The 13,478-nt window shown below is 46.4% G+C and overlaps 1 protein-coding gene across 1 annotated transcript in view; it reads left to right on the top strand.

The window, feature by feature from the left end:
* LOC129824580 (collagen alpha-4(IV) chain-like) overlaps positions 1-13,478 on the top strand; it is a 76,268-nt gene that overhangs the window by 1,383 nt on the left and 61,407 nt on the right. The window contains exons 3-6 of the mRNA XM_055884272.1: positions 3,334-3,376; positions 10,836-10,907; positions 11,452-11,586; positions 12,381-12,425. Coding sequence (XP_055740247.1) covers positions 3,334-3,376; positions 10,836-10,907; positions 11,452-11,586; positions 12,381-12,425 — 295 coding nt within the window. The remainder of the gene's footprint in view (positions 1-3,333; positions 3,377-10,835; positions 10,908-11,451; positions 11,587-12,380; positions 12,426-13,478) is intronic.

Genomic DNA, 13,478 nt, shown 5'->3' with positions numbered 1-13,478 from the left:
CTAATGGCTTGGCTTGGTGATGTTTATTAGAGGTAGATGGCTAGTTGTAGCTAGCTTAACCTTGCACTGTGACACAAACTGTTGTCCCTGACCCATAATAGTTAAGGGCTCATGGGAGCATCCCTGCTACGGTACTGTACATGCAGCAGACGCATAGCACCCACTTACTACCAGAAAGCATTTTTTTGCAGTGGAGAAGTTGGGAGTAATGCGGTCTTCTATCTTAACACTTGGTGGCAGCAGTAGGATCCACGTGTTAAAATAGAAGACCTGGCAAACTAGATTGATGTTCTGGAACAGCAATAGTTAGAAAGTATGACATCCTATGCCAATTTTAACATGGGAAGGATTTGATACCTATGGATACAATAATATGAAGGGACGTGCACAGGGAAAGATGCTCAACACACACACCTTGACAGATTCAGGCATACGTTCAGTGAACCTCAATTACCTCGACTATCCGGTGCTCCCGCACATTGACTCTGTACCGATACCTCCTTGTATATAGCCTCGCTAGTGTTATGTTACTGCTGCTCTTTAATTATTTGTTTCTTTTATCTGTTTATAAAAATACAAAAAAATTGTATTTTTCTTAAAATTGCATTGTTGTTTAAGGGCTTGTAAGTAAGCATTTCACTCTAAGGTCTACTACACCTGTTGTATTTGGCGCATGTGACAAATACAATTTGATTTGATTTGAACCCAAAAGATAGACAGTGACTTCCCTTCTTTTTATATATATGTTATTGAACTTTTTTTGCTATTATTTTTGCTATAAATAGACAAAAACAATAGACAACTGAACATATACATGTACAGCGCTGTGAAAAACTATTTGCCCCCTTCCTGATTTCTTATTTTTTTGCACATTTGTCACACTTAAATGTTTCAGATCATCAAACAAATTTGTATATTACACAAAGATAACCCAAGTAAACACAAAATGCATTTCTTAAGTGATAATTGTATTTATTTAGGGAAAAATCTATCCGAATGGCCCTATGTGACAAAATAATCCCCCCCCCTTGTTAAATCATGAATTTACTGTGGTTAATCACATTTTTTGGAAAGCTGAGTTCAATTTCACGAGCCACACCCAGGCCTGATTACTGCCAGACCTGTTGAATCAAGAAATCAGTTAAATAGAACCTGTCTGACAAAGTGAAGTTGGCCAAAAGATCTCAAAAAGCAAGACATCATGCCGCGATCCAAAGAAATTCAGGAACAGATGAGAAACAAAGTAATTGACATCTATCAGTCTGGAAAGGGTTACAAAGCCATTTCTAAAGCTTTGGGACTCCAGCGAACCACAGTGAGAGCCATTATCCACTAATGGAGAGAATTTGGAACAGTGGTGAACCTTCCCAGGAGTGGACGGCCTACCAAATTACCCCAAGAGCGCAGCGACGACTCATCCAAGAGGTCACAAAAGAATCCACAACAACATCTAAAGAACTGCAGGCCTCACTTGCCTCAGTTAAGGTCAGTGTTCATGACTCAACCAGAAGAAAGAGACTGGGCAAAAATGGCATCCATGGCAGAGTTCCAAGGCGAAAACGACTGCTGACCAAAAAGAACATAAAGGCTTGTCTCACTTTTGGCAAAAAAACATCTTGATGATCCCCAATATTTTTGGGAAACTGTTCTGTGGACTGACGAGACAAAAGTTGAACTTGGAAGGTGTGCGTCCCGTTACATCTGGCGTAAAAGTAACACAGCATTTCAGAAAAAGAACATCATACCAACAGTCAAATATGGTGGTGGTAGTGATGGTGGTGGTAGTGATGGTGGTGGTAGTGATGGTGGTGATGGTGGTGGTAGTGATGGTGGTGGTAGTGTGATGGTCTGGGGCTGCTTTGCTGCTTCAGGACCTGGACGACTTGCTGTGATTGATGGAACCATGAATTCTGCTCTCTACCAAAAAATCCTGAAGGAGAATGTCCGGCCATCAGTTCGTGACCTCAAGCTGAAGCGCACTTGGGTTCTGCAGCAGGACAATGATTCCAAACACACCAGCAAGTCCACCTCTGAATGGCTTAAAAAAAAACTAAATGAAGGTTTTGGAGTGGCCTAGTCAAGGTCCGGACTTGAATCCGATTGAGATGCTGTGGCGTGACCTTGAAAAGGCGGTTCATGCTCGCAAATCCTCCAATGTGGCTGAATTAAAACAATTCTGCAAAGAAGAGTGGGCCAAAATTCCTCCACAGCGATGTGAAAGACTCATTGTCAGTAATCGCAAACGCTTGATTGCAGTTGTTGCTGCTGAGTGGTACAACCAGTTATTAGGTTTAGGGGGCAATTACTTTTTCACATAGGGGAACGAAGGTTCGGATAGTTTTTTCCCCTGAATAAATAAAATCATCACTTAAACTGCATTTTGGGTTTACTTGGGTTATCTTTGTGTAATATTAACATTTTGTTTTAATGATCTGAAACATTTAAGTGTGACAAATGTGCAAAAAAATAAGAAATCAGGAAGGGGCAAAATAGTTGTTTTCACAGCGCTGTACATGATATCACACATGTTCAGACCCACATGTTCAGACCCACATGTTCAGACCCACATGTTCCGACCCACATGTTCAGACCCACATGTTCAGACCCACATGTTCAGACCCACATGTTCAGACCCACATGTTCCGACCCACATGTTCAGACCCACATGTTCAGACCCACATGTTCAGACCAAGACAGTGCCTTCCCACTTGACAACACTATACAGATGTAGGATGTTAATTAATGGACATTTTTGTAGGGGTTGATGCATTTCCTGCAACAACATTGTGATTAAATGAATATATCTGTGCATTAGGCCTCAAACAGCAATGGATGAGAATTCCTGTCTGAAGTAGTTTATGGGGCCATGTTATAGGCTAGACTAGACACACCAGTGTAAATTGATAAAATGCCTTGTGACAAACAGTTGGTGTGCACGTTTACTTTTAGATTCTCAACCCATTCTCAATCTCAACCCACACAAAAAATGTGCGTAGAGGCACATGCAACATGTGTACACACACACACACACACACACACACACACACACACACACACACACACACACACACACACACACACACACACACACACACACACACACACACACACACACACACACACACACACACACACACACAAAGAACTTAAACACACACACACAAAGAACTTAAACACACACACCGAGTGGTCCACTTCTCTGAGGCTGCAGGTCACCTGGATGGGGGGATGCCAGCTTGCAGAGACGCCAAACACAACATATGAGTTAAGAGGCCTCCCAGCCATGTGATTTTGATGAATGGAGGTTTACTGTAACACTTTGTGAAATTACAGGTGGATCGTCCTGCTGCACATCTCTGAACAGAGGGTCAATGCTGTAAGTAGAAGTAATATTTAACCTCCTCTGTACAGCAGTTTCAAATGGTAGAAGTTTCCCACAGAAACAGATCGAGCATCAGCTTTACTCTCTTTATCTAAACGTTGCTGACCTCATAAGAGTTTGTTTTGGCTTCACTGTTGGAATGTAGTTGTTTAGAACTAAGATAAACTTAAATCCATCAACTGTGGAATTTCTGCCTTGACCTCAAGTCCACCTGTTTCAGTCAGAGTGATTATGCGGTGTGTCAGTAGTTTGGTCTGTCCTCGTCCGTGTTCAGTATTGCACACTGTGCCCCCCCCCCCCCCCCCCCCCCATGGTGCCGTACAAGGGTTGTAGTGGAGGGTAAACTATGTTCATTTTGCTAGGACTGTCTGGGAGTGTTCTGAGTGGGGAGGGGAAAACGGAAAACTAGCTTTTATTTGCAGAGAGATTTGGAACTCACTTTCTCATTGGTTAATTAACTAATTTACTGCCTGGTCACCAGGCAGGCCAAAACTATTCCGCCAAAACAGGCAGAGATTTCAGGCAGTCTTATCAAACAGCTCTTACACGAAAAGGGGCATTATTATAATTTTCACAATTGTACAGTATATAGTTGTACACTATAGTATAGTGTGGAAATATAAAACACAGGAAAAATCAAATTTTTGTCTGCATTGTTTTAGTCACAGCATGATACACACGCCACATGCAATGCAATCGTGACGTCCAGTTTCGAAAATCCCGTTGTTTAGAACGTTGCGGTACGTTAGTTCACAGCTCAGCTGTTTTTGCGACAGGGAAATATTGCCCCTACTGTACTCAAGACAAGTAAGTGTTGTTTGTATTATCGTTTATGTCACCGCTCACTGGGCACAGATGTCACTGCAACGTGTATTCCATGTTGGTTCAACATCATTTCATTGGAATGACTTGGAAACAACGTTGATTCAACCAGTGTGTTCCCAGTGAGCTGCTGCTCGTGATCTTCACTGGCATCCAACATTTACCTACCTATTTTTGTACCCCTAGCTAACATCCTGGTACTGACAGTTTTGGGGAATGTTGATCTAGGGCAATATAATCTGAATGGAATTCCCCTACGCCCTCAACATTTGTATGGTTGCACTCCGTGTAAACAAAACCCAAATCCCCGTCCTCTACAGACTTGGTCCACATCCACGGTATTAAAATCATTAATGAATTAAACTGTTAAATGTGAGTCTGGTTTAAGAGTTCACACAGGGATTGAAGCTCTGTTTTATTGCCAAATGTGTAGTGGGAGCCCTTCCTGCCTAATAACATAAAAATCCAAATATTTAGGAACCCTAAATTAAACATCGCTCGGTGTTTGTGCAACTGGCTTTCAACACAAGCTACAGAGAAGGAGACAGAAAGCGGTTAGTTGATAAAAAAAAAAAAACACAGGCTGTGAAATACCTTTCTCACACAGAAACCTTCAAACGCACTGACAACACAAGCACATACGGTATATACTTTTTACTTTCTTGTGGGTCTATGAAGGATGGCCTAGTTTGATGAACACGACCGTGTGTAGCCCACACAACTTGTGTTTGACACTATGGTTGAAAGTAGCAAATCGATGAAATTCAATTTGCATCTTTAGGGTCTTCTGTCATAAAACATGCAAAGTTTCACAGTTCACACTAGGGATTGGGCACCGATTTATGGAAAGTTCATATCGATATCAGTAGCATTTTTTTCCATTTGATATCAAAATCATGTCGAAATGTATATCGGAAACACTTTTTACCTCAGATTACCCCACTTGCAATGTTTTGAAATCAACAACATTGCACTTGTGTAAATGTTCACTTTTCTGTTAGCTTCCATGTCTCTGTGAAGTTCAGACAACTGGTTGCCCATTAGGCCAGATGTGAATGTTCTGGGAGCCTAAAACCTACCCAACAAGTTTGAATACAATTGTCACAGTTGCGTGTATAAGTGGCAGGGAAGTCAGGCGCAGGAGAGTCAAATAGAGTGTAGAATGGAGTTTTTTAATTATAGTCCCAGTAGCCCGCTCCATAACACTCATAGGAAAACATAAAACAAATATGGGTACGATGACCCGTCGCACACCTATACACATAAACACAACACTTGACAAAGAACAATCTCTGACAAACACATGAAGGGAAACAGAGGGTTAAATACACAACAGGTAATGAATGGGATTGACAACAGGTGTGTGGGAAGACAAGACAAAACCAATGGAAAATGAAAAGTGGATCGATGATGGCTAGAAGGCCGGTGAAGTCGACCGCCGAACACCGCCCGGACAAGGAGAGGCAACGACTTCGGTAGAAGTCGTGACATTACCCCCCCCTGACGCGCGGCTCCAGCAGCGCGTCGACACCGACCTCGGGGACGACCCGGAGGGCGAGGTGCAGGGCGATCCGGATGGAGGCGGTGGAATTCTTTTAACATAGAAGGATCTAAAACGTCCTCCACCGGAACCCAGCATCTCTCCTCCGGCCCGTACCCCTCCCAGTCCACGAGGTACTGAAGGCCCCTCGCCCGACGTCTCGAATCCAAAATGGATCGAACAGAGTACGCCGGGACCCCCTCGATGTCTAGAGGAGGCGGAGGAACTTCACGCACTTCAGCCTCCTGGAGCGGGCCAGCCACCACCGGCCTGAGGAGAGACACATGGAACGAGGGGTTAATACGGTAATTAGTGGGCAGTTGTAACCTATAACATACCTCGTTCACTCTCCTCAGGACTTTAAACGGCCCCACAAACCGCGGACCCAGCTTCCGGCAGAGCAGGCGGAGGGGCAGGTTTCGGGTCGAGAGCCAGACCCTGTCCCCTGGTGCGAACACCGGGGCCTCACTGCGGCGACGGTCTGCGCCAATTTTCTGGCGCCTTATGGCACGCTGAAGGTGGACGTGGGCTGCCTCCCAGGTTTCCTCAGCGTGCCGAAACCAATTGTCCACCGCAGGAGCCTCGGTCTGACTCTGATGCCAAGGAGCCAGAACCGGCTGATACCCTAATACACATTGAAAAGGAGTAAGGTTAGTGGAGGAGTGACGTAGCGAGTTCTGGGCCATCTCTGCCCAGGGCACGAACTTCGCCCACTCCCCCGGCCGGTGCTGGCAATAGGACCGCAGAAACCTGCCCACATCCTGGTTAACTCTCTCCACCTGCCCATTACTCTCGGGGTGAAAACCTGAGGTAAGACTAACCGAGATCCCCAGACGTTCCATGAACGCCTTCCAGACCCTTGATGTGAACTGGGGACCCCGATCAGACACTATATCCTCAGGCACCCCATAGTGCCGGAAAACGTGTGTAAACAGGGCCTCTGCAGTTTGTAAGGCCGTAGGGAGACCGGGCAAAGGGAGGAGACGACAGGACTTCGAAAACCGATCCACAACAACCAAGATCGTGGTGTAACCCTGTGAAGGTGGAAGATCAGTCAAAAAATCCACCGACAGGTGCGACCACGGCCGTTGAGGAACAGGTAAAGGTTGAAGCTTACCTCTAGGCAGGTGTCTAGGAGCCTTGCACTGGGCGCACACCGAGCAGGAGGAAACATAAATCCTCACGTCCTTAGCTAAAGTGGGCCACCAGTACCTCCCATCAAGACAGCGCATCGTCCGACCTATCCCAGGATGACCAGAGGAGGGTGACGTGTGAGCCCAATAGATCAATCGGTCGCGGACAGCAGACGGAACGTACAGACGACCAGCTGGACACTCAGGAGGAGAGGGCTCTGCACGTGACGCCCGCTCAATGTCCGCGTCCAGCTCCCACACTACTGGCGCCACCAAACACGAAGCTGGGAGTATGGGAGTGGGATCCATGGACCGCTCCTCTGTGTCATACAGCCGAGACAATGCGTCTGCCTTGACGTTCTGGGAGCCTGGTCTGTAAGTAAGAGTAAACACAAAACGAGTGAAAAACATGGCCCACCTTGCCTGGCAAGGATTCATTCTCTTCGCCTGCCGGATGTACTCCAGATTGCGGTGGTCAGTCCAGATGAGAAAAGGGTGTTTAGCCCCCTCAAGCCAGTGCCTCCACACCTTCAAGGCTTCTACGACAGCTAACAGCTCTCGGTCCCCCACATCATAGTTTCGCTCCGCCGGGCTGAGCTTCTTCGAAAAAAAAGCACAGGGGCGAAGCTTCAGTGGCACACCCGAACGCTGAGAGAGCACTGCTCCTATCCCAGCTTCGGATGCGTCCACCTCTACCATGAATGGCAAAGAGGGATCCGGATGAGCCAACACAGGCGCCGAGGTAAACAGAGTCTTCAGGTGTCCAAAAGCCCTGTTCGCCTCAGCCGACCACTGCAAGCGCACCGGGCCCCCCTTTAGCAGTGAGGTAATGGGAGCCGCAACCTGACCAAAACCCCGGATAAATCTCCGGTAGTAATTGGCAAACCCCAAAAAACGCTGCACCTCCTTTACCGTGGTTGGAGTCGGCCAATTACGCACGGCTGTAATGCGGTCGCTCTCCATTTCCACTCCTGAAGTGGAAATCCGATGCCCTAGGAAGGAGATGGATTGTTGGAAGAACAAGCATTTCTCAGCCTTGACATATAGATCATGCTCCAACAGGCGACCAAGCACCCTGCGCACCAGGGACACATGCTCGGCGCGGGTAGCGGAGTATATCAGAATATCATCTATATACACCACTACACCCTGCCCGTGCAGGTCCCTGAAGATCTCATCTACAAATGATTGGAAGACTGATGGAGCATTCATCAACCCATATGGCATGACCAGGTACTCATAATGACCTGAGGTGGTGCTAAATGCCGTCTTCCACTCATCACCCTTCCGAATACGCACCAGATTATACGCACTCCTGAGATCCAATTTTGTGAAGAAGCGTGCCCCGCGCATTGACTCCATAACTGTATTTATCAGAGGTAGCGGGTAACTATATTTCACCGTGATTTTATTGAGACCTCGATAATCAATGCACGGGCGTAAACCACCATCCTTCTTCTTCACAAAAAAGAAACTCGAAGAAGCGGGTGAAATGGATGGCTGAATGAACCCCTGACGCAGGGATTCAGAGATATATGTATCCATAGCCACCGTCTCCGCTTGCGACAGGGGATACACGTGACTCCTGGGATATGCAGCGTCTACCAGGAGATCTATCGCACAATCCCCCTGTCGATGGGGTGGTAATTGAGTCGCCTTCTTTTTACAGAAGGCGAGTGCCAAATCGGCATATTCAGGGGGAATGCGCACGGTGGAGACCTGGTCTGGACTTTCCACCGTAGTAGCACCAACGGAAACCCCTAAACACCGACCTGAGCACTCTCGCGACCACCCCGTGAGAGCCCTCTGTGGCCAAGAAACAGTGGGGTTATGACACGCTAACCAGGGTAGACCTAGCACCACAGAATACGCAGGGGAATCAATAAGGAAAAGACTAATCTTCTCCTTGTGACCCTCCTGCGTTATCATATTCAACGGTGCGGTGACCTCCCTGATAAAACCTGACCCTAATGGTCGACTATCTAAGGCATGAATAGGAACAGGCATATCCACAGACACAATAGGGAGCCCTAAACTATGAGCTAAATTTTTATTAATGAAATTTCCAGCCGCGCCTGAATCTACTAGCGCCTTATACTGGGACTGCAGGGAAAAATCCGGAAAAGTGACAGAGACAAACATAAGTGCAACAGAGGGCTCTGGATGAGAATGGTGCCTACTCACCTGGGGTGATGCCAGAGTGCCCTGCCTGCTTTCTCTATTCCCAGAGGAACCAACCCGGCACCGACCAGCAGTGTGATCTCTGCGACCATAGATGGTGCTCGAGCGGGAACCCCCTCCGGTCTCCCGGCGCACCGTCCCTCCCAATTCCATTGGTTCGGGAGAGAGGGTGCGGGAGGATGGAACAACCAGACCCCGATCTAGACGTCCACGAGTAGCCAGCATGTTGTCCAGCCTGATGGACATGTCCACCAGCTGGTCGAAGTTAAGGGTGGTGTCTCTACAGGCCAGCTCCCGACGGACGTCCTCGCGTAGGCTACAAAGGTAATGGTCGATCAGGGCCCTGTCGCTCCATCCAGCGCCGGCAGCCAAGGTCCTAAACTCCAAAGCAAACTCCTGGGCACTCCTCGTCCCCTGCCTCAGATGATAGAGGAGCTCACCCGCCGTTTTTCCTTCGGGAGGATGGTCGAATACTCTCCTGAAATAAAGGGTGAACTCCTCAAAATGGTCCAACGCCGCATTCTCCTCTCTACACACAGCGCTGGCCCACTCCCGGGCTTTCCCGGTGAGGCATGAGACGAGGGCGGAACTCTTCTCCCGGTCGGATGGTACTGGGGAGACCGTGGCCAGATATAAGTTCAGTTTAAGGAGGAAACCCTGGCAGCCAGCAGTATCTCCGTTGTAACCCGTGGGTAGGGGTAAACGGATTTTGTTAGGTTCATGTGGGGAAAACGCGTTAAAGGTAAATCCCCGTTGTGGCAGTGGAGGCGCTGGAGAAACTCCCTGTCTCTCCCAGCGATCCATATTCTGGACAATGCGATCCATGACGGCGCTCAAACAGTCAATCTCCTTCGCTTGTTCCATAACGCGCTTTTCCACCTCCATGGGCGTCGTGTCCTCTCCTGCTGACTTCATATATTATCTGGTCAGAGATTCTGTCACAGTTGCGTGTATAAGTGGCAGGGAAGTCAGGCGCAGGAGAGTCAAATAGAGTGTAGAATGGAGTTTTTTAATTATAGTCCCAGTAGCCCGCTCCATAACACTCATAGGAAAACATAAAACAAATATGGGTACGATGACCCGTCGCACACCTATACACATAAACACAACACTTGACAAAGAACAATCTCTGACAAACACATGAAGGGAAACAGAGGGTTAAATACACAACAGGTAATGAATGGGATTGACAACAGGTGTGTGGGAAGACAAGACAAAACCAATGGAAAATGAAAAGTGGATCGATGATGGCTAGAAGGCCGGTGAAGTCGACCGCCGAACACCGCCCGGAAAAGGAGAGGCAACGACTTCGGTAGAAGTCGTGACAACAATGGGAAGCCCATCTACTGTTGATGCCCCATCAGCAGGCAATGCAGTATGCTGAGTTGAGAGTCTATTGAGAAGGTCTGTGAGAGGGTTTTGTGCATGCAGGAACAGTCATGCATGCTTTATACATAACAGTGTAGGTTAAAAGGAAGGTGAAACCGTATTATACCTTGCTCATATCAATATCATATTGAATTATCCATGTTGGTGCCCATCACTAGTCTGTCCCTCTAACTGATCTCTTAAATGCCTCATTGGTCAATCTTCATGGCTGTCATAGTGTGGCAGCGCCTCATTGATCAATCTTCATGGCTGTCACAGTGTGCCAACGTCTCATTGGTCAATCTTCATGTCTGTCACAGTGTGGCAGAGTCTCATTGGTCAATCTTCATGGCTGTCACAGTGTGGCAACGTCTCATTGATCTGTGTGTGTGTGATATGTGTTTTTCAGGGAGAGACGCTGGGCACGTGTGACGGCAGAGACTGCTCAGTGTGCAGCTGTCTCCCCGCCAAGGGAGCCCGGGTACGACTTTTCAATTCTCACCTCGCTCCACCGGACCCCCCCACAGTCCACCACTGTGCAACCATGACCCCAAAGCCCAAGGAACCTCACAGACAGACCCGAGTCCGACATTCTAGTGTTTTATACAGAGACCACTTTGAGCTAGTGCTCAGACATGTACAGTAGCCTATTATGTATGATACGGTGGTACAACTGAATGTATAGGTTTGATGAGAAACTTGATAAGAAAGTGATGTCTGCACACTGTTTGTAAATACAAGACGTGTAAAGGAATGACTAGAAGCTGCAGATGAATTGATAGATTTACCTGGTGGAAAGGGGAAAAGGTAAATATTGTGCTCAGTGCAGTAGCAGGGATTCAACACGTTTTCAGCTCATACATATCCTTGTTTTCCAGACCTGATTACTTGTGTTAGTTCTCATAGCTAAGGCCTAGGCTTTAGCTCAACGGGCTAATGGGATATTGAGGACTACTACATTCAGATCAGAAGTGTGTGCTGTGTAAATCACATTGTGACTACTTGAGCTCTCTTTTTCTCTCCAGGGGGCCCCAGGGAAGCTGGGGAAGCAGGGGCCACAGGGCCCAGAGGGCATCAGGGGCTCCGCAGGGCCTCGCGGGGAGAAGGGGAGGAGGGGCTTCGAGGGACCACCTGGGCTGGATGGAAAAAAAGGGGAAAGGGTGAGTGTCTGGGTGTGACTTTGTTTGTGTGTTGGTCTGTCTTTCTCTTTGTTTGTGTAGTTGTCTTTCTATGTTGTCTCTGTCTCTGCCTGTCTTACCTTGGGTTGATGTGACTTCACTTGATGAGTGCGGCTATATGAGTGTATATGCAGAGTGAGAGTCTGTCTGTATGAGACACAGATATGCAGAGTGAGAGTCTGTCTGTATGAGACACAGATATGCAGAGTGAGAGTCTGTCTGTATGAGACACAGATATGCAGAGTGAGAGTCTGTCTGTATGAGAAACAGATATGCAGAGTGAGAGTCTGTCTGTATGAGAGACAGATATGCAGAGTGAGAGTCTGTCTGTATGAGAAACAGATATGCAGAGTGAGAGTCTGTCTGTATGAGACACAGATATGCAGAGTGAGAGTCTGTCTGTATGAGAAACAGATATGCAGAGTGAGAGTCTGTCTGTATGAGAAACAGATATGCAGTGGGAGTCTGTTTGTATGAGACACAGATATGCAGAGTGAGAGTCTGTCTGTATGAGAAACAGATATGCAGAGTGAGAGTCTGTCTGTATGAGAAACAGATATGCAGTGGGAGTCTGTTTGTATGAGACACAGATATGCAGAGTGAGAGTCTGTCTGTATGAGAGACACAGATATGCAGAGTGAGAGTCTGTCTGTATGAGAGACAGATATGCAGAGTGAGAGTCTGTCTGTATGAGAGACAGATATGCAGAGTGAGAGTATGTTCTCTACCTGTTTTTAACAGTGGACAGTTTGATGCCACCTTGTTTTGTATTTCAGGGTCAGACTGGTCACCCAGGATTTCCTGGTATCCATGGTGTCAATGTAAGTAAATCACCATCGGCATCCTCATAATTTGTCATCTGAGTATGTAAATATTATCACATATATATATATGGGAGATTAGAAGAGAAGAGAGCATGAAGAGAGCATGCCTCGAAGGTTTACTAAAACAACATAGATACACACAGTGGATATTTGTACAGTTGAGGCAACACACACACACATACACACACACACACATGTAAACACACACTAGCACACGCTAGTTCACACACACAGGCCCAGTCCTGGCCATTCTGTTTGCCTAACGAGACAGAAACAATTGCAGTCCTCCCCCGCAAATCTACAGTAGTGTAGCCTGCAGTGCCGGTCTGCGATGGAATTTTATATTTTTTCCCCTTGCGCAGATGGTCAGGGGACTGAAAGATATAAAACATTATCAGTAGACTGCTAACTGACCACAAGAAGCCCAAAAAGATATAATATTTGATTAAAACATAATAATTTCAAACCTTGCTTACATTGGTATACAATCACATATATCTGTGGGAATACATTGGAACAGATTTCCAAAATTAAAATCACTTGGAGCTGATTTGCTGGTCTTTTATGTCCAATAATAATAATAATAATAATAGTAATAATAATAATAATATATACAGTACCAGTCAAAAGTTTGGACACACCTACTCATTCATCGTTTTTCTTTATTTGTACTATTCTCAAAAAATAGTGAAGACATCAAAACTATGAAATAACACAAAAAACTATGGAATCATGTAGTAACCAAAAAAGTGTTAAACAAATCAAAATATTTTTGATATTTGAGATTCTTCAAAGCAGCCACCCTTTGCCTTGATGACAGCTTTGCACGCTCGTGTTATTCTCTCAACCAGCTTCATGAGGAATGATTTTCCAACAGTCTTGAAGGAGTTCCCACATATGCTGAGCACTTGTTGGATGCTTTTCCTTCACTCTGCAGTCCAACTCATTCCAAACCATCTCAATTGGGTTGAGGTTGGGTGATTGTGGAGGCCAGGTCATCTGTTGCAGCACTCCATCACTCTCCTTCTTGGTCAAATAGCCTGAAGATGA

This window comes from Salvelinus fontinalis, chromosome 26 (genome assembly GCF_029448725.1).
Source record: "Salvelinus fontinalis isolate EN_2023a chromosome 26, ASM2944872v1, whole genome shotgun sequence".
NCBI lineage: Eukaryota > Metazoa > Chordata > Actinopteri > Salmoniformes > Salmonidae > Salvelinus > Salvelinus fontinalis.
This window is presented reverse-complemented; position numbering and strand designations above follow the sequence as displayed.